At 50.6% G+C, this 21,747-nt stretch overlaps 1 protein-coding gene across 4 annotated transcripts in view; it reads right to left on the reverse strand.

The window, feature by feature from the left end:
• Positions 1-21,747, reverse strand: part of LOC147698086 (acetylserotonin O-methyltransferase-like) — a 1,112,510-nt gene that overhangs the window by 583,840 nt on the left and 506,923 nt on the right. For 3 of the 4 annotated variants that reach the window (XM_086934758.1, XM_086934761.1, XM_086934757.1), the window contains exon 4: positions 18,651-18,716. The exons of the other annotated variant lie outside the window; for it this stretch is intronic. In XM_086934758.1, the coding sequence (XP_086790884.1) occupies positions 18,651-18,716 (66 nt within the window). The remainder of the gene's footprint in view (positions 1-18,650; positions 18,717-21,747) is intronic. 4 annotated transcript variants of the gene reach the window in all.

Consider the following 21,747-nt stretch of genomic DNA (forward strand, 5'->3'; position numbering starts at 1 on the left):
GGGGACTGGAGATGTCTGCTGGTGGTGGAGGTGCTACTTTGAGTTTCAATGCCAGATGAAGTGGAAGATGGGCGTGGCTGAATTCATTTCTGTTGTTCACTTACAGCACCACTACTTGAGGTAATGGAGGTCAAGCTGGTTGGAGGTCCCTGCCGGCCCTTTTGCCTAAAAAATATGGAAGCTGTAGGTCATGTTGGTGTTGTAGTTAACTGCGTAGGTGGTGGTACCAGTGCCACGCCGCCCACATCCCACTCAGCAGCCATTCGGGATAGGGTGAAAATGTCTGTCTGCTGCATGCCCACTGGGGCTGGAGTGACGACTGTGATGACTGCGTCGTCGTCAGACTGTTCATCAGCAGCAGAAGACACCACTTCTTGTTCTTCGTCATCACCCATAAGTGGAAGCCTTGCGGGAACCTTCCTTTTAGGCTTAGCTAACTTTGTTGGCTCATGGCGGCCTCACTCTCAGAGTGCATTGGTGGGTTCTAATCAAGATCAAGGTCATCAGAATGAAGGGGGCTTGAAGAAGAACTTGTAGTAGTAGTAGTAGTAGTAGTAGCCCTCCTTGACCTTTTTCTTTCTGGGGATCTGGAAGACAATGGATCATCATCAAGAGGAGTGGTTTCCTCGGATGATACCTTCGCTTGAATATCAATTTCCTGATGTGCCCCTACTTCTGGGGGAACAAGCTTTGTAGGCAGTTGTGCCGCTCCATGAACCTCTAGTTGCACCTCTCCATGCACCTCTCCATGCGCCTCTACTTGCGCATCTACTTTCGCCTCTCCTTGCACCTCTCCTTGTGCCTCTCCTTGCGCCTCTCCTTGCCCATGTACTTGCGCTTGTACTAGTTGCACCTGTGGTTGTCGTTGCACCTGTGGTTGTTGAACACTCGTCAGCTGAGTTACACCCGGCGTTGATTGGATGGTACTTTCTTGTGATGAACCAATATAACTGGTCGATTGTGATTGAGAAACTAAAGTGGCTGCCTCAGCAGCACTCGTGGTCTTGGACCTAACTTGGCGTGGTGGCGCTGAGCCCAATGAAGCGGGGGTGCTGCTTCCAGCTTGGTCCCCGGCGGACACCGCTGCTGCTGCAGGCGTAGTTTTTTTTACCAAAAAAGGTGTCGGTGGGCCCACCAGTCTCCTTGGTAGGTGGTGCCACTTGCTTCTTCTGCTCCTTCTTTCTGGCAGTGGCATGTTTTTTCGCTGAGGCGCTACGGCCACCTTTCTTTGGGACCATCTTCTTCAGATGTCAGAACAGCAGGTCGCAGTTGCACGAGTTGCAGAGTTGTCTTGTCTGTGGCCACACGTGAGGTCACGTGACGTTGTGCTGCACACACCGCTGCAGGACTTCTTCCTGGCACTGGTGGTTTTCTTGTGCATCTAAAAGCAATGGAAGCCAGAGGAACATCAGTTAAACACCCCAAAAAGTAAAAAAACACACAAAAATCACCACAATCCAATGCCATCCATGCCCTCAATGTTGTTTAAATTCAAGACGCCCCACAGAAAGACTTGGTTCATGCACCACTCACTACCCCTGGGCCTAATGGAAGAAAGCAAGGCAAACTGGGTGCAGGCCTGAGCACACTGCCTGGCTTCAAAATGCCCCCTTGACCCCCAGCAACATGGCCAGGCCCTGCCTGGACCAGGCCTCAAAATGGCCCCCACCAACACATGGCCAGGCCCCAACAACACCCCAAAAAGTAAAAAAACACACAAAAATCATCACAATCCAATGCCATCCATGCCCTCAATGATGTTTAAATTCAAGAGGCCCCACACAAAGCCTTGGTCCATGCACCACTCACTACCCCTGGGCCTACTGGCTAGTGAGGCTTTACAGGCACCCCAAAATAAAAATAAAAACAACATATAACAGTGAGCTAAAATTCCATGACATAAATGAGAATTAGGTTAAAAAAAAATCACAGAAACAGGAGGCGTGGCCAGCCAGACAACATAGCGGACGCAACTCTTTAGAGCTCCGTCTAGAGGGCCCCGATTTATCCTGAAATTCCCCTGTGAAATTGGTTTTCGCTTAGCAGTGCCGGAACAGGTGCGGCATTGCCTAAGGTGTCCGCCGGTGTGCAGGGCGGCGGGGTGGTGGTCAACGGGCCGGAGTGGAGGAAAATCGCCTGCTGGGCTGCGGAGGCGAGGGGGAGAGCGAGAGGTGCGAAACCCGCCGGAGCCCGGCCAGGCTGGGAGGCCCCTGCTGTGGTAGTGGCGGAGAAAGCTGGCCTGATCGGAGCTACGGACCCCCGTGTGGGCTGCCAGTATACAGCGACGGCCCTGGTGCGGGGGCCAGGTGACCGGAGGTGCTGCGGGAGACTGTGCAGGGGGCCGGGAGGCGAGGCCCCGCAGTAACAGAGCCCGAGGTGTCGGGAGCGGAGGACGGCGGGCCGTGGCTGCCTGTGCCGCGGAGGAGCGAGGAAGGCCCGCTGTGAGAGCCCGCGGGGGGGCACACATCGTGAGGAGAGAGGCGGAGGCGAGGCTCCGGCCACCGACGCACACTGAACACTGGTGGCGGACCGCTGTGCTCCCGGCCTGGGCTTGGTGTATGATGAGGGCTCCGACGGACGGTGGAGCACAGAGGAGATCCAGTGGCCGGCGAGAGAGGTGAGCGGCCATTGCGGGGACACCATTGAAGTCTGCTGTGGGCCGGCGGAATCCCAGGGCACAACCTGGCTGTCCAGCAGTTGCGGGTGCATAAGCGCTGAGATGGGCCACGAGCAGGAGCATTGTGCCTAGGGATAGGGGGCTCAGCGGGACAGCGGAGGTCGGAGCTGCAGGGTGCCGAGGGAGAGGCGAACGGTGGCTTCCATCCCCTCGGGCGCCATTTTGAGTTGGACGTCATTTTGCCCGCCAGTACTGTCGGAGGCCCTCGGCCCCCCTCCCCCCGCCGGATCGCTTCGGCTGTTCTGCTGCGGACGTCCCTGAGTTCACGCCGGTGGCGTGAGTCCGAGCGCAGTGAAGATCTTCACCCCCCCCTCTGTGCTACTGGAGCGGGGGTGTACGGAGCAGAGTGTTGCTACCCACAGGCACGCATCAGACTGCGGAGGGGCGCCCACTGATGGACCGGACTTCATCGGTGTGGCAGGCGGCCCCGAAGGGCCTGGGCGGGGGCGACTGACGGCTGAGTTCCACTACAACTAGTCCCTATTTGGCCGGCAAGTGGCACCGCTCGGGGGCGCATGCCTGATCCCCCAACCATCAGGAGGCTTGTGAGAGAGCGGCACGAAGTGGACTGGAAGCTGGTGGGCACCTGGGACACTGTGTGCTGTGCGTCCACTGGCTGTGCTGACGTACGAGCCGAGGGCCAAGGCTGAGTGCAGGAGAAGGAGGAACGAGGCGTGGGACTGGATTTGACTGCTGACGATGCTGCAAGGGCACCATTTTGGTATAGGACACGCCCTGGGTGCCCACGGGGGACTGGTCCCCTACCCCGGGTCCGTTACAATCGCTCCAACTGCTGCGGGCACCGTGGGACGCCGGCACATGGCCAACGTTGCGGGACTGAGAGGTGTAGAACCCACTGAGGCGGCAGGAGTTGGGGTGCATCTTGGGGGACATTGTTGATTGCGCCCGCACCCGTCTGCCAGGGAGTGTGTGCTGCGGGCCTGAAGCCGGTCCACGCGGTGAGCAGTCCCTAACCGCCCCACTGGAGGAGGCCTGCGGCAACTCTTCAGCGCTTGGTGAGGCCTGCCGGAGTAAGACTGCTCCCCTCACGGTCGTGGCTGGGAGGGCGGCGGACGGAGAAACGCTAGAGAGACGGTTGCCGGCTGCTTCCTCTGGCCCAACTGGTTGAGCGAGCCTACTCCACCTGCAGTTATAGCTGGAGGCCGCACTGGCTGGGAACAGCTGGCCAGCTGGCCGGCTGACACGCACCACTGATCCTCCTGACAAGTGCGGCGGATCTGGTATTTTGGGGACCTCTGCGCCGCTGCTGTTGGTCAAGAACCAGGGGTGTCGATGCCCACGGCGCAGCAACTTGCAATGGGCAGACTACGTGACAAACCACAGACGAAGCAACAAGGCCCGAGTGGCCGGACGCACTGCAAGATACGCGGGGGGCTGATTCGGAGCCTGTGGCAACCCTAGCAGCAAAAATGGACACTGTCTTAGCAGCGGTGGAGCGCATTGGAACTGCCTTAGCACAAACCAAGACCTCCCTGGAAGACCGACTTGATAAAGTCACCTCCAACTTCACGCTGTTGCATGCGGACCACCGCAAACTGTCGGGGTCAGTCGCCGCGCAACGCCAAACAGTCCAGAAACTACAGCCGGTGGTGCGTAGCCACACCTCTGCCCTTCAGGACCTCAGAAACATGGTGCACGCACTAGAAGATCGTGCGGAGGATGCGGAAGGGCGCTCCCGGCGCAGCAATGTCCGGGTGGTGGGCCTGCCTGAAGGGGAAGAAGGGAAGAATCCTGAACAGTACATGGAAGGCTGGCTGCTGACACTTTTATCGGATGGAACGCTGTCACCACACTTCGTGGTGGAAAGGGCTCACAGGGTGCCTGCGCAAGCCCCCAAACTTGGGACTCAACCCCACCCTTTCCTCTTTAAGCTCCTTAACTATAGAGACCGTGTCGCGGTGCTTTGTGAAACCCGGAAGTTGGGGGACATCCAGGTGGGCAACAGCCAGGTCCTGTTCTTCCCGGACTACACAGCGACTGTGCAAAGGAGACGTGGCTCGTACCTGGCAGTGAAGAATCAACTGCGAACGCTGGAGTTGCCCTACTCCTTACTCTTCCCGTCGCACCTAAGAGTGGTCACCAAAGAGGGCACATGCTTTTTCGAGGCCCCGTCAGAAGTCTGGGACTGGCTGGAAGAAACAGGGCGATGGTCGGGATCGCGACCAATGGGCCCGGAGGAGGGCGAATGGCAGGAGCAACGTTCTAGGAGGCGGAGGAGGAAGAGAGGTGCTCGACAAAACACAGGCCTGGGGCAGGCCGCCTCGAGCCCGGAGAAAATGCGGCAGGAAAGACAGGAAGTCCTGGAGGCGGTGGCGACACTGGGTGTAGCGCCTATCAGCAATTAACTAAGCCACAGTCAGCACGGCGACGCGCAGGCCAGCGGGCCGTCGTCGCCATCCACGGAGATGTCGGATGACGTTGCTATGCCTGTGGTTACACCTCAGACAGCAGACTTCATAGTGTGACTGAAGCCGGCCTTGGGACACTCTGGTGTGCAGGCTGGAATGAGCAAACTGTATACTGTATCCTTTCATTGATTGCCTAATGCACTGTTGTGGTGGATACCGGGCCTGGTGCTTAGCGCGCATCACGCTGCAGCCGTGTACCCGCGGCCAGTGTGGGGGAGGGGCGGCGTGCCAGGGTGATTCCCCACACCACAGGCAGCGGACTTCATGGCATGAGCGGTGGTGGACTGGGGTCCACCAGCTTTATTGTCTGAACTGTGCAGAGTGCATATTGTATCCTTTTCTTGACTGCCACATGTGTTGCTAGCGCAGATGGGGGGCCTCGGCGCCGAGCATTACACCTTGGGCATGCGGCTGCGCTTGGCATTGGGGCGAGGAGAGATGCCCCCCGCGTGTACGGCGCTTCATGGACCGGCCCCAGGCACCCCGGCGTGCACCGCCGATTGAGCACTGCATGACTACCGCCACAAACCTGAGGGCCCTAAGAGAGAGGGACTACCACAATACGCTACTGACTGCGCGCTTCCCCACACGCATTCAAACAGCGGACACGTTGTCTTGAAGAGTACTTGTGTTATCAGGTTTGGACGTTTGCCCCGTTGGGTAATCGCCCGTCGAGTTAAAATGTTACTGTTAGTTTACATATTCCAGAAGCGACACTTAGCGAACACCCCACAACAGCCCTCCCTCTGGCCCGGAGGAATGAACCCCCGACCCCCCAGATGACTGCATTCCAACACACGCCATGGTGAGTACCTCTATTATGACATGGAACGTCCGCGGCATGCATACCCCGTCGCGCAGATACTCAATATTTGCCTACATGCAGCGACACAGGGTGGGGATTGCACTCCTCCAGGAAAGGCACATGTCACAGGTGGAGCTGGACAAACTCCACAGGAGATGGAAAGGGCAGATATATGGTACCACTTACTCTACATATGCGCGGGGCGCACTGGTGTGGGAGAGAGCTGGCGTCCCATTTGTATGTATAAGCGCGCAAGTGGATACTGACGGGAGGTACACCCTTGTCCTGGGGCGGCTTAATGGGCAGGAGATGCTGCTGGGTTCCGTTTATGCCACTAACACAGACCAGCCTGCCTTCCTGGCGTCCCTAAACCCCATCCTCCAGAACGACACGGGCCTCCCCTGGTTGCTGGGCGGGGACTACAACATGGTCCTGGACACGCACCTGGACCGTTCCTTCCCACTCCTGCGCGTAGTGACGGCGACATCAGCGGCACAGGCCTTCAGGGACTGGTTACTGCACTGGGACATACATAATCTTTGGCGCGCGCAACACCCTGCGGACAAAATATACTCATATTAATCAGCTGTGCATGGCCTTCACGTCCGCCTGGACCGGGTGGTAGGCTCTCTGTCCCTCCTCCCGCTACTGTCCAGGACGGAGTACTTGGGTAGGACCCATTCATATCACAATCCTCTCTGCTTCCACCTCAGTTGGGAGGTGGAAAGACCCCCGGTGCCCACCTGGCGACTACAGCCTGCAGCGCTAGAAGACGCTGAATTCCGGTCATCCCTGGGCGCAGCCATCCTCTCTTACTTCGAAGAGAATGAGGGCACAGCGAGCGACCCGGGGGTAGAATGGGATGCCCACAAGGTGACCATGCTTGGGCACTGCGTGGGCGCCACCTGGAATATCCGCAAGCAGGTGTCTGAATCTTTAACCCGTATTGAGTCTGAACTCCTGTGCTACGAAAGGGAGGGGGAAGGAACAGGCGAGCTCGCACGTACACTGGGGGAGCTCCGCGGGGAGCAGGCAGCTCTGCTTGAACGGCTGAGGTGCCCCAATTATGCGGCACACACGGCCAGGACACACTCAAAGGCGGACCGGGCTGGCCGCCTGTTAGCCTGGCTAGTCCGAAACACCGAACGAGTGGCCCCGATTGGTGCGCTCCGCTCTCCTAACGGGTCGGTGGTGTACACGCAGCGCGAAATCCACCGAACGCTGACGGATCACTACCGGGAACTCTACAGGTCCCGTGACGCTGGTCGCACGCCCCAGCTGGCAGAGTTTCTGGAGTCGGTTGTTCTGCCTCTTGTTGAGGACACCCAAAACGAAGAGCTCAGTGCACCGATGACGTTGGAGGAGTTGGGGGATGCAATCCGCGCGCTGGAGTCCGGGAAGACGCCGGGGCCGGACGGTCTGTCGGCTGAGTACTACAAAGCTAACAGCGATATCCTGGCGCCTAAGCTCCTACGGGTGTGCATGGCATCGGTGGACGCCGGCCGGCTCCCGCCTTCCCTGAGGGAAGCGTTTTTGGTGTCCTTACCTAAACCTGACAGGGACCCCATGTCCTTAGGTTCCTACCGCCCGCTGGCGATGCTGAACACCGATTACAAGGTGTTCGCCAAACTCCTTGCAGAGCGCCTGGCACCGGTGGTCCCGTGTTTAGTGCACCCGGATCAGAATGGTTTTGTGCCGGCGAGGTCCACGTTCCTGAACCTTAGTAGGTACTTCTGGGTAGTGGCGGAAGCAACATTAGCCTGGCCCAAGGCGGGATGCCTGGTGCTGGACCTGGAAAAGGCTTTTGACTGCCTGGAGTGGGAATACCTGTCGGCAGTGTTAGAGGCGTATGGCTTGGACGACAATTTTCTGCAGATGGTGGGGATTTTGTACAACAACCCCGTGGTCCGGGTCCGGATGGGACCGTATGTCTCGGAGGCGGTGGCGATTGGTAGAGGCACTCGGCAGGGTTGCCCCCTATCGCCGCTCCTATTTTCTCCGGCGATGGAGCCCTTGGCTGCAGCCATGAGACAGCTTCTGGCCGATGGCATCCCGCTCAGTGATGGGGTTCACCAGGTGTCATTGTACGCCGATGATTTATTGGTTTTCGTCCGCGACGTGAGTTGCATACCGGACCTACTGGCCCCGTTGCTGAGTCGCTTCGCTGATCTCTCAGGGCTCCGAGTCAACGTGGGCAAGTCGTGCCTGTACAGTTTGGAGAGGGGGTGGCGGACCCAGAGTATAGCCTCCACGGCACAAGAGTCCAATGGCAGGCGGCCACTTTCAAATACCTGGGAATCCAGATCTACCGCCGGCAGACAGATCTAATGGACGGGAACCTGGGGAGAGCGGTGACGGCGCTAAGAGCTCAAATAGGCTTCTGGTCCATGCTCCCGTTGTCACCCAAAGGCAGAGTGGCCCTCGCTAAAATGGTGATGCTTCCCCGCCTCCTCTATTATTTTGCGAACTTACCAATCTTCCTGCCTGCGTCTTTCCTCTCTAGCCTCAATAGGATTTTGAGAGACTTTATCTGGGATGCGTCTCGGCACCGCCTGGCACTTAGGAAACTGTTTCTGCCCACGGACTGGGGCGGGCTGGCCGCCCCCTGCTTTGAACACTATTACCTGGCGGCGCAGCTCCAGTGGGTCGCCCGTTGGCTAGCGGACAGGGGCAGGGAGAATACGGCTACGGCAGACCCACTGTACACACTGGAGCGGATTACTGCCCTTTTCCATCCGCTGGCGGCATCGACACGTCCCACTCCTCCACTATTGGCGGTAGCATCCAAATGCTTTTGCAGGGCCCTGTACCTCACGAGAGGGGTTCGCCCGTATGCGCCAGCGGTGCCTCTGGAGGGCTCGCCGGGAGACGGGGGGACGCTCACCCGCTCCATGCTGGAACGATGGCATGAAGCGGAGGTCCAGACGTTGGGCGATCTCTACCAGGATGGAGTATTAATACCCTATGAGACTCTGGTCGCGGACACTGGGCTTCCTCCAGGGGGCTTCCTGATACATAGGTCCCTGACGGCGCATATGGCGGCTAGGTGGGGCGATGTCGCAGAGGAGCCGGCGCAGCATTTGACGGTACAGTACCTGCACGTTATGGGCTGCGGCAGGCATTTAGTTAAATGATTTGTTGCGTCCCTGCGGACACATACGGAGCAGCACTTAGCCCCGCTATGGCCGAAATGGGAGAGAGACATGGGGCGAGCGTTAGAGGATGGAGAATGGGGAAAGCTCCTCAAAAGCCCGGACCGTATCCCCAGGAATATGAGGTTCCGCCAAATTCAGGTGTATATAGTGCATAGGGCCTATCTAACCCCTGACTTGATAAATAAATACTTTCACAGAGCAGACGCATCCTGCCCTAGATGCGGAGAAGTGAATGCAGATCTCCTCCACATTCTGTGGCGTTGTCTGAGCCTCGGCGCCTATTGGAGGGACATTCATGCACTGCTCGCGCGGAGCACTGGCCGCGTCATCCCTTGCAATTGGCCCGAGTATCTCTTGCACCTCTTTAAGAGGCCGCCTAAGGATAAGGCGTTGTCTAGATTCCTTGACCGAGGGATGCTGACGGCAGTACGACTCCTCACCAGAAGATGGAAGGCAGGGGACCAATCCGCCACCAGGGCGTGGATCCTATCGCTCTCGTCCTGGGCTCATGCGGAATGGATGGCCATCAGGAGGGAGGAAGTCATGGGACTCCGTAAGAAGCCTATGGCGGAAAGGTGGGAACACATGCTGAACACCCTACAGGAGGCAGGAGCCGCTGCGGAGGAGGGGGTGGTGGGGCGCTCAGCTGGCGTGTCAGGCGAGAGGGGCGGGGACGCAGGGAGCGCCGCACTAGACACACTCTCCTGAGCACTGCGCGACACAGCGGTGAGATAACACCTTGTGAGGAGCCATGCGTGTTTAATGGTGGGAACGGAGGGAAGGAGGGACGTGGGCTGGGGGGGTCGAGAATGGGGGCAAACAATGATAATGTATTTTGGTGACGGTGTTGCAGTTAGCTGTTTTGTTCCTTTGCACGTGTTTCTTATCTAGGGTTGGGTTGGGAAGGCAAACCTTGTCCCCTTCCTTGCTGGGGGGGAAGCGTATTAATCTCTTGTTCCTAAACAGAGGACACGCCTGGGCGCTTATATCCTGTATACGGACTGATTACGTGTTCCACCTTTACGCCCTTGTAAATCGTGATGTTGGTGTAGTGCCGCCCATGAACAATCGCAAAGTCATTTTGATTGTACTGCAGTGCCTTTTGTATTGTTAAATTTTTTTAAAAAAGGCCAATAAACAGATTTCACAAAAAAAAAATCACAGAAACAGTTGTGTCATGCACCCATGACTAACCCTGGGCCTACTGACTACTGTGGCTACCTACAATATTTTTTTTTTTTAAGTTGTGAAAAAAGTTTTAAAACTGTAGTTGCAGCAACTGCAATGCCCCAAACAAACAACACCAACTTACTTGTAAAATCTCAAGTCCAAAAGTGTTCCAAACTCCAAAGTCCAAAAAGTCCTCAAATACAAATATCCAGCAGCAGCCACAAAAAGTAATCCTTCCAGCTCCAGATCCAAACCAAAAGTGACCAGGACATGGACAAAGCACTGGGAGGAGCCTGCTGGACAGGAACAGAAAGTTGGAGACTCTCCCCCCCCCCCCCAAAATGGACTTCTTTCACCAAAAAGTGCATCCAAATTTCAATCTGAGGAGTAATTCTGAGCAAAATCATCATTTTCAGAAGGTTTATACTGCCTGTGGTGGATTTCCTGTGCAGAATTGCAATTTTTGCAATTTCGGGTAAGCGAGCTGTTCAAATCTCCTGCCGGAAGTCAGGTGTGCGCTGCATCTACGTGTTCGGCATGGTTTACTCCTGCGATGCGTGATCGCTGGCCCTTATGACCTACTCGCGTTGTGAAAGTCTCGCTGTGCAAGATGGCGGGCCGCGATGACGTAATCGCGGTCGAAAAAGTCTCGCGCGATCACGTACCAAGTTCCAAAATGGAGCAGCACAACCAAACGGGGAAAAACAACTCGGCGGAATCTGAATCACGGTAAGTCAACGCAGCGCGCGCGATATTGTATTTTTCAAGCGCGACCAAGCAAAAAATTCCGCAGCTTGCAAATTTGTCTGGCTACCTGAAACACATGTGGGCTGAATGTGGACTGACTTATAAGTACACCACCCCATTTCACCCACAAACACATAGTTTAGTTGAGAGATTCAACAAAACCATAAAAGGAATGATCATGGGACTTCAGGGAAAACTCAGAAGACAATGGTATGTCTTACTGCCATGCCTGATTTTTGCCTACAGAGAAGTGCCACAGAAGGGAGCAGGGTTTTCCCCCTTTGAACTTCTGTTTGGTCATCCTGTATGGGGACCTTTGTGTCTAGTGAAGGAAGGCTGGGAGAGACCTCTCAAAAAATCTAGGAAAGACATAGTGGACTATGTGCTTAGCCTTCATTTCACAATGGCTGAATACATGGAAAAGGCATCCTTAAACCTTGAGGCCAGCACACAGCTTTAGAAGCTCTGGTATCATGAAACAACCAGGGCGGAAGGTGTGGGTTTTGGAACCAGTGGCTCCTAGGGGCCTCCAGAACAAGGGGAGTGGGACCAACCCTATCCTAGAAAGAAGAGGGTAGGTCACCTATCTGGTGGACCTTGGCACTTGCAGGAACCCGAAAAGGGTCATCCATGTAAACTGCTGTAAACCCTATCACAACAGGGAAGAAGTGGCCACGTGGATGGTCACTGATGAGAATCAGGAGAACGAGAGTGAATCTCCCTCACCTCCTCTCTCACATAAGCTGTCTGCCCAACAGGAGGCCAACTGCAGGCAAGTACTGTGCTGATATGCTGAGCTCCTCTCTTCAACCCCTGGTCAGACAAGCGTGTGTTTACATGACATGGACACCAGGGACAGCCTACCTGTCAAAAATAAAATCTGCATGCAGTCTGACCATGTCAAAGGGAGCATCAAATCTGATATAAGCTCAATTCTGGAATTGAGATTCATTGAACTTGGCAGGATCACCTCATTCCCCTTGGTCAGGTCCTGGATGTTCTAATGCAGACCTCACTATCAAGGCAAGCAAATGCCAGATAGTTCAGGGCTCAGTTATATCCTTGGGCCACCTGGTAGGTAGAGGCCATGTTCAATACTAAAAACCAAAATCTAGCCAATTGTGGACTGAGCAGCTGCAACCATCCAGACTCAAGGCATTCCTTGGCTTGACTTGATATTGCAGGAGGTTTGTGAAGGGGTATGGGTCAATTGTGTCCCCCCTCACAGAACTAACCTCGAGAAAATGCCAAAGAAAGAAAACTGGATAGTGAGCTGTCAAAAGGCTTTTGACACTCTTAAGGAAGCAATGTGTTCAACACCCATTCTAAAAGCTCCAGATTATTCAAAGCAGTTCATAGTGAAGACAAATGCCTCTGAACATAGGGAATGAGTGGTCCTAACCCAAACCAATGATGATGGACATGACCAACCTGTTGCTTTCATTAGCAGGAGGTTACTTCTAAGACAGCAGTGTTGGAGTGCCATTGAGAGGGATGCCTTTGCTGTGGTTTGATCCATGAAGAAGTTGAGGCTGTACTTGTTTGGCTCTCACTTCCTTGTTCAAACTGACAACATGCCTCTCAAATGGCTGTTGCACATGAAAGCTGAAAACCCAATCTGTTAAGGCGGTCCATCTCCCTACAGGGTATAGACTTTACAGTGGAACACCAACCTGGGACTGAGCATGCCAATGCAGATTACCTTTCCAGGTTCTTCCACTTAAAAGATGAAGACTCTCTTGGAAAAGGTTTGGCTCATCCATTGGGAGGGAGTTGTGTAGGAAAGTGCCATTTTTCGACATTGTCACTCCCACTTTTTGCCTCGTATTTCATATGATTTTAACTGGTTGTGCAATGGATTCCTAGTAACATGGCCCCCAGTTCCAAATCTCTTTTACAAAGTCATACAAGTGTTTCCTGCAATTGACAATACCTTGCTATTGTCTGAAATTAAATGCTACTCCTGGTACCTAGGGCTGCAGGTACTAAAGAAGGTTCCTAGTGGCAACAGCATGAATTGTGCCATCCAAAGGGCTCCTGCACCGAGTTCATGCAAATTGTCACTACAGGCTGCATGTCTTGGTGCAGGTAAACGCGAAAACACCACATGGCAGACAGCCTGTGTCATGCATACCGACACTGCATGCAGTATAGGTAAGTTACCCATACCACAGCCTTACACCCTATAGCAAGCTGCACTATATTACATGTGAGGGCATTACAGCACAAGCAGGTATCTTGTGTGTTTTGCTGTTCACCCTATGTGGGAAGGGTATGCCCAGACGTGGGTCCCGTGCTCACTACGCCACTGGAGTCAAGCTATCCTAGCTGAAGACAGCTGATAGCCGGAAACCGGTCCTAGGATGCTTGATTCCGGTCCAGGGAAGACATGTCTTGGCAGTTCGGTCTGGACTGTTCCCATGAAGCACAGGGTCAAGACTGATTTGCATATGGCCATGTCTGAACTGGGGTGGCTGGTGAGCAAAATAACGATGGATTAAACCTAGATCTGTGACTGGGGGTGAATGTTTTGCCATTGTGCAACATTCCATCCATCATCTTGTGTGTTTTGCTGTTCACCCTATGTGGGAAGGGTATGCCCAGACGTGGGTCCCGTGCTCACTAGGCCACTGGAGTCAAGCTATCCTAGCTGAAGACAGCTGATAGCCAGAAACCAGTCCTAGGATGCTTGATTAAGGTCCAGGGAAGACATGGCTTGGCAGTTCTGTCTGGACCGTTCCCATGAGGCACAGGGTCAAGACTGATTTGCATATGGCCATGCCTGAACTGGGGTGGCTGGTGAGCAAAATAACGATGGATTAAACCCTGATTTGTGACTAGGGTTGAATGTTTTGCCAATGTGCAACATTCCGTCTATCATCTTGTGTGTTTTGCTGTTCACCCTATGTGGGAAGGGTATGCCCAGACGTGGGTCCGGTGCTCACTACGCCACTGGAGTCAAGCTATCCTAGCTGAAGACGGCTGATAGCCAGAAACCGGTCCTAGGATGCTTGATTCCGGCCCAGGGAAGACATGGCTTGGCAGTTCGGTCTGGACTCTTCCCATGAGGCACAGGGTCAAAACTGATTTGCATATGGCCATGTCTAAACTGGGGTGGCTGGTAAGCAAAATAACGATGGATTAAACCCAGATCTGTTACTGGGGGTGAATGTTTTGCCATTGTGCAACATTCCGTCCATCATCTTGTGTGTTTTGCTGTTCACCCTATGTGGGAAGGGTATGCCCAGACGTGGGTCCGGTGCTCACTACGCCACTGGAGTCAAGCTATCCTAGCTGAAGACGGCTGATAGCCAGAAACCGGTCCTAGGATGCTTGATTCCGGTCCAGGGAAGACATGGCTTGGCAGTTCGGTCTGGACTCTTCCCACGAGGCACAGGGTCAAAACTGATTTGCATATGGCCATGTCTAAACTGGGGTGGCTGGTAAGCAAAATAACGATGGATTAAACCCAGATCTGTTACTGGGGGTGAATGTTTTGCCATTGTGCAACATTCCGTCCATCATCTTGTGTGTTTTGCTGTTCACCCTATGTGGGAAGGGTATGCCCAGAAGTGGGTCCCGTGCTCACTACAATACTGGAGTCAAGCTATCCTAGCTGAAGACGGCATATAGCCAGAAACCGGTCCTAGGATGCTTGATTCCGGTCCAGGGAAGGCATGGCTTGGCAGTTCGGTCTGGACTGTTCCCATGAGGCACAGGGTCAAGACTAATTTGCATATGGCCATGTATGAACTGGGGTGGCTGGTGAGCAAAATAACGATGGATTAAACCCAGATCTGTGACTGGGGGTGAATGTTTTGCCATTGTGCAACATTCAGTCCATCATCTTGTTTGTTATGCTCCTGTGCCAGTCAGTTGCATTGCTGCCAGTACAAGTGAACAGGGAAGCAATTTTACAAGCATGTGCTGGACACTGGTGGAAATGAGTTTCCGAGCTATATAATGATTTCACTGAAAAATGGGATAGTTGGTATCCAACGTCTCATATTAATAAACCTGCGCTGATGCCAGTGTGAGATTGCGTAAAACATGCACACAGAGGGCCCCTAAGATGCGCCACCTGGAAACTTGCCAGCCGCTTGTGTGCAAGCAGATTGATTCTAACCAGTCTGCCACCAGAGATGAATTCCTGACCCCAAGGGTTAGGGCCTTTGCTCTGCAGGGGCCATAAACCAAGCCTGCTTGAACAGGGGGTGCCTTTCACATCCATCCACAGGACGACCTATAAATTAGCATTCCAATATCGGGGAGCTTCAAAGAGACCCACCGCTTTTAGTATGCAAATTTGCCTTCTCTCACAGAAGAGGAAACCACCACCCTTTGTCCAGAGCCCTTGGGCACCAGGCAGGAAAATTAGCTAAGCCAATAGGGCGTGGCCAACCTCTGGCGAGTACCACACCTGAACTGCTCTATCTGAAATGTATGCAACTTTTCAGAAATTACCATCCTGGTGATGGCAAATTTAGGACTTCTGGGACAGGGTTATGCCCACTTTTCCCAGGATGTGTTTATGTAGGGGAAATAGCGACCCTAGGGGTAATTAGCCCATTGGCTACTACTCTATACTCCACTAAATGCCCCTAGCTTCAGTATTTAGGGGAGCCCTGGCACCAGCAAATCAGATCTTGCAGACAAAAGAAGAAGAAGGGCCAAAGAGATGTGGAAGCAAGAACTTCAGAAGAAGCAGGTGACTCTGCACCAGCCCTACTGGCCTGTTCACATACTCTCAACAATTGCACCATAGTTGTCTCGCCCTGCAAGCTGCTGATCCTCCAAAGCCTGGGAGGGCTGCCTGCACTTCACCAAAGACTCAGGAGCTTCAGTGGATTAGCACCCAAGCCACCTAGCCCGAGCTGAAGTGGGTCAACTGTGCCAATGTGGTCCTGATGACCTACAAAGAAGAAGGACATTGAAGATCCACTAAATCAGCAGACCAAGGAAGATCAACTGACTTGATTATATTATGCCTCACCTGGGGAGGCATAACTTTTTGGTGCATTACCAGGTTTAACAGGGTTGGTAAATTAGGGAATGTGTAACAAACCATGGGATTTGTGTGGAACCATACACCAAAATGCCCATGGAAAGCCTCCCTTGCACAGAGTAATGATTTGCCCTACGCTGCATAACTTAATATTTTTGAAGGCATTAAAGCTACTCAATGTGGCTTTGCGTGGCTTCATATATATGACTTAGAGGTTTGCGTCTTGCATCTACTATGTTGCGTGGTGAAACCCTGATGCAAATCTCTCATAAATATGCCCAACAGTTTGGCATAGAAAGTTGGAGGAAAAGGGTATTTGACCATTTCAAAAGTTAAAAGGTTTATTGAATTTTAAGAAGAAGGCCCTCGGGCCACTGTTTGAGGATGCAGATGGAGCCTAGGTGACGAGTATATAAGTGCTGGAAGTAATGAGGAAGTGCCAGGGGCAAACATGGTGGAATCAGAGGCAGTTGGGAACCCATTCATTTATGATAGGGGCAGCGACTAAGACATTTTGGTGGGCTTGAGCAATAACAGATTGAAAGCACTGGGCAAGTGGAAAAGTGATTGCATGTAGGGTTATCTGAGATTTTTGGGGCACCTAACGACTGTGCTTTCATCTTGCTGGCTTGGAGGAAGGAAGGGTAGGAATAGAAAGATTTGAATATGTAGACATTCAATTGTGAGGTTGACCTGGAATCAAAAGGGTAAGCAGTTTTTTGGATATCAGCTGGTACATACGTATGACATGGGTAGCAAGAAGTGGGTCTTGTTGATGATTACAAAGTGAGAGTTGACAGCAAAATGGCCAAGACAGAATGAGGAGGTGTTACAGGTACCAGCTACAGTCCATAGTCCTGCAGTTGTTGAAAATGATGAAAAAAAAATCTCTTTTCTACAGGTATGATAGGAAGTAATGGTGTACTACTGGACACAGTTGTTGCCCATAAGAGTGTGGCGAGGGGCATGAATATAGGATTATCACGAAGAAGAAGACAACTCACCCAGGGCAAACTTGTAATTTCATTGAGAAGTAGCTAACATTTTTCTGTTTTCCCCTTGCCTCCAAACCCATTTCGCCATCTCCCTACCCATGATGTTCATCTCGGTTCTATAATATAAATATATTTGATGCCATTGCCATGGAATGCGGTGATCAATGAGATTGCATACTGATTATTTACTTTGGAGGGTGCCTCACGGCCTTGTGCAGTCACGTATATATCAGCACATTCTAGATCTGTTGGGTTACATGCATCAGACCAGTTACAAAGTATGTTCCCACAAGTCTCCTGAACTGACGGTCAGTTAGATATTAATACACTTGTACCTCCACTTGCTATGTAACTGTACCAGGAAAAACGTAATAAACAGATCATACAAAAAAAGAGTGTGGCGAGGGGCATGGACCCTGGTGACCATAAAAAGGTCACATAAAGAGATCAATAGAAACATTTACATTTTTTATAAGGTCAAGGGGATCAAGGTGATTGAGCACAATGAGATTGTTATATGAATGCCTGTTTTTTCCGTTTCGCCTGCTCAGGCAAAGGTGAATGAGTGAAGTGGATTATCCCACACATCTTGTAGAAATACTGTTACAGTTCTGAAGGTCCGGAGTTGAATATATCTTTATATAAATCTATAATTACCTTTGTTGGCATGTTCTCTACTAATATATTTGGAGAACACACAGGGGCATATTTACGAGACAAGTGGCAGAGCGTGGAGTTAGTTGCCCATTAACAATCAATGGTGTTTTGCTATTTCTATGTGTGCCACACAATGTAGCACACGTGGAAACAGCAAAAAGGAGGAGAAAGAATGCATTTCCCCTCCTTTTGCCTGTTTTAGACCAGGTTTTCCCTGGTCTTAATTTTGGCTCTGATTCCTATTTACGCCACCCTTGTAAATAAGGAGCAGCATCAAAATCAATGGGTGTTGCAGTCGAACCCTCTCCGCAACACTTATTCCCTTCCCCTTTCACGCTAAGTATAGCTGGAAAGGGGGCCTTATTTATAAGACAGCGTTAAGCCACGTTAAGTGGCTCAATGCTGCTCGATTTGCCAGAGTTTACAGATAAAAAGGCACTTTAGAAACAAATCATCAAGCTGCTAGTAATAAAAGCCTACCATCTACCACTCTGAACCTTGTGATATAATAAAATGTCACCAATTAACCAGAATGTGACTCGCACAGCTTTTTTGCTGCTTCTTGGCTCTTCTCTAGGTGCATAGTACAAAACAATGCATATCAATAACCTAATAAGACACATGCCCTAATTCGGTTTTTAGAGGGCATTATTATTGAGATAATTGCCCTTCGCCCTTGGTATGTACCTTTGAGTTTGGCTTATCGCATAAGTAAGTCATGAGATATTACCATCTGACGATGAGGCTCTAAAACTAAATCATCTTTATTTCCATGCTATGTTATATGTTTGTCAACCTCATACACAAAGCACTGGAATGTGCCAAAGAAGTAGAGATTTGTATACATTTTTAAGTTAATAATATTAATAATTGTAACATCGTATACATCTGGTACAAAGTTCACCAAACGAAATTAACTGTATCCTCAACTCACGTGTGCTCTGTTTGGCTTTGCAAATACAGTGCAAATCTTCATCTTTCAATGGCAAACAAAATACAGTTAACATTACCTGTAAACCGCTTCAAAAACGTTCGATGATATTCCAGCAACCCTTTGATGCTGATGCGTCCCCTCCCTGTGAAAAAATAATAACCAGATAATCACTTTGCCATTTTTATCTAGCCTTCGGTTTCGTAATACTATCATTTCAGGTCATATTTAATAAAGCAACACATTTGAACGGAAAGGGTCCCATTTGTTCTCTAGTTCTCGAATGATGTTTTCGTTCCTTGTGGTGTCTGAGTAAATGATCAAACTTCCCTTGCATAAATCCAAAACACCTGATTATTAGATGACAAATTTTGAGAATATTTTTTTAAAGAACCAAGTAACTCCTCTGATGTATGTTAATTTTTAAGATGGCACCTTGCAAGACACGAGTTGTACCCCTTCGCTCTCGTACCGTTAACAGCCAAAGTTTGCGCTATACAAATAGTGCAACATTCATACAAACTTAACATCACTTAACTACTGTCTCTCCTTTTCAAATCAATGGGCTTGCTCTAAGTGTTCTGATTGGGCTAAAACGCTCAAAAAGGCAACGCGAATAGTGAACACATACTAATAATTCAGCATTTACAGACAATATGGTAAAGAGTAATCAATTAAATTGCAACGAAAATCAAATGTGAAGTCCTACTCCAAGTATTTCATTCAATGAGCGTTATTAAGCATTGTAAATTAGATAGCATTAAACTGCATTTTGATTTGGCCAGTCTGTCAATATCCACAAAGGAAAGCCATAGCACATACATCTGGCATATCCCTGCACAATGCGGCAGGCACCATGCAGTGCCTGCCATATGGTACAGGGATATGTAGGAGGGCACAGGGCACATATTGGAATGGCAGGGATAAACGGCTTTCTGCCTGCCTTTCATGGCGGATCAACCGCCATGAAGCGGCTGGCGGAAGGGGACATTGTAATCCCTACAGCGGTGCCTGATCCGGCACCACCCCGTTGTAGGGATTGCAGACCGTCTGAAGGTCCAGCGGGGTCCGTTGGATGCATAGCGGTAGGTCTCTCCGCCCACCCTACTTCATAATGGGATAGGCTGTCCTGCAGGGTCTGATGGAGGAGGGACTGCCACCAACAGCCTGACAGTGGCTGTCTCACCGCCATTGTAACGTGGCCCCGAATCGAGCGTTGACTCAACATCCTGTGAATCTGGGCAAATCACTTATTCTCCCTCTGTCTCCCAAATATTAATGTGTCCTTGTGTAACATAACTTGTGCTTATGTAAAGCGCTCCAATACCTTCGGGTCGAGTTGAAGCTATATAAAACTGCTAACCAAGAAAAAAAACACCAAAAAAGCCTCATTACAGAATAAACCCGTATATCACTCCGTCTTCTCCGCCTGTCAAATGCCTCTGAGGATCACAGGGTTTACCCCCCCCCCCCCCCCCCCGATTCATCAAACAAAATTGCGCTCGCAAAGGGCCAGATTCTGAGAATCTGGCCCTTTGCGAGTGCGATTTTTGCATTTGGGATTCAGCATCCCAAATGTAAAAATCCCTAATTGCGATCTTGCAATTTTGCGAGGAATTACATTTAAGGAATCTCTATTTGAGATTCCTTAAATGCAATTCATCATCCAATTTTATTTTGCGAATTCGCAATTTCTGGCCGCAATTTACCGCGAGGTCAGACCTCGTGGTAAATTGCGAAAACTCAGAAAAATGCATTTAAATGCATTTTTCTGAGTTGCATGTTACACACACATGTCCTTTGGACATGTGTGTGTGCAACACCTGTGTAAAATTTCATTTGAGGGGTGCTACAGGGTGTCCTTTGGACACCCCTGGCACCCTTCAAATCGCTATCTTATTTGCGATTAGCAAATTGCTAATCGCAAATAAGGAATACTCCCCATTCATTCCTATGGGCCTTTTGGCCCATAGGAATGAATGGCGAGTTATTCCTTATTTGCGATTAGCAATTTGCTAATCGCAAATAAGGAATATGTAGGAATCACATTTCTTTATGCAATTTCTACATGAATCCCGTTTTGCGAGTCCTTAATAGCGATTCGCTATGATTCGCTATTAGGGGCTCGCAAAACGGGAGAATGATGAATCTGGCTGCAAGTCTTTTATTTGCAAGTACCTGCGGCTGAATTAAACCTAAGCAATTGGTGTAGTTATGTAAAATTAGCATAAATAGAATTAGATTATAAGATGAAGACCAAGATTGTTCGCCTTGCTCACAGAATGAGCCTAAACTTGGAGACATGATGCTGAAGAAAACAGCTTTAGAATGAATAACTATCTTATACAAACAGCTAAATTTATAGATGAAACTATTTTGTCTCTGCTCCGGAAATAAATAATTCACGAAAACAATTCTTTCCTTATGTGTTTGTGTTGTTAGGCATGTTAATATGTCTTTATATTTAACTGACAATATCATTATTTTGAAGGCAGAGCACATTAATGACAGGCAATGCAACCACTGACAAAAGGATGTGAGAGCAGTAAAAAGCAACTCAAAAGCCTAAGAAGGAACTGATTTGGAGGGGATCCTTAGAAGCACAAACTTGTTTATTCTACATGAGATCTTTCTAAAGATATCTTCCTGCACCAATACGAAATCTATTGCCATGCTTTAAATGGAAGATTTAAAAAACTCTTATGTCAACCAAAAGTTTTAGTTTTTTTAAATCAAGGCGCTCTTAAGCAGCTGAGAGGATAGTCTGGGGGAAACAGATGTAAAATGCTACTTATTTAGTAATCTCATAACAGTTTTAGCTCATTGAAAACAATAATGTCTAAAGTCCCTTACTTCCCTTCACAGATTTTTGAAGCAGCCGGCATCCTACCTGAATAAACACTTCAGAGCTCAGTGCATTCGACTTCTCCTTAGGAAAGGATTTATATTTAAAAGCTCAGGGCCACATTTATGAAAACTGTTGCATCGCCACGTGAAAACAACAATGCAACAATTTTCACAGCACCCTCCTTGTGACAGAATGGATGCACCATATTTAATGTACGGTGGTCCATGTCACAAGAAGTTACAGATTCATCAGTATTTCTGAGGTATCTGAAGGCACAAAAATGGTACGTTACTGGGGTGTGTCTGAAAACAGACGCAACTCTAGCAAT

The sequence above is a fragment of the Lissotriton vulgaris genome, chromosome 8 (assembly GCF_964263255.1).
Source record: "Lissotriton vulgaris chromosome 8, aLisVul1.2, whole genome shotgun sequence".
NCBI lineage: Eukaryota > Metazoa > Chordata > Amphibia > Caudata > Salamandridae > Lissotriton > Lissotriton vulgaris.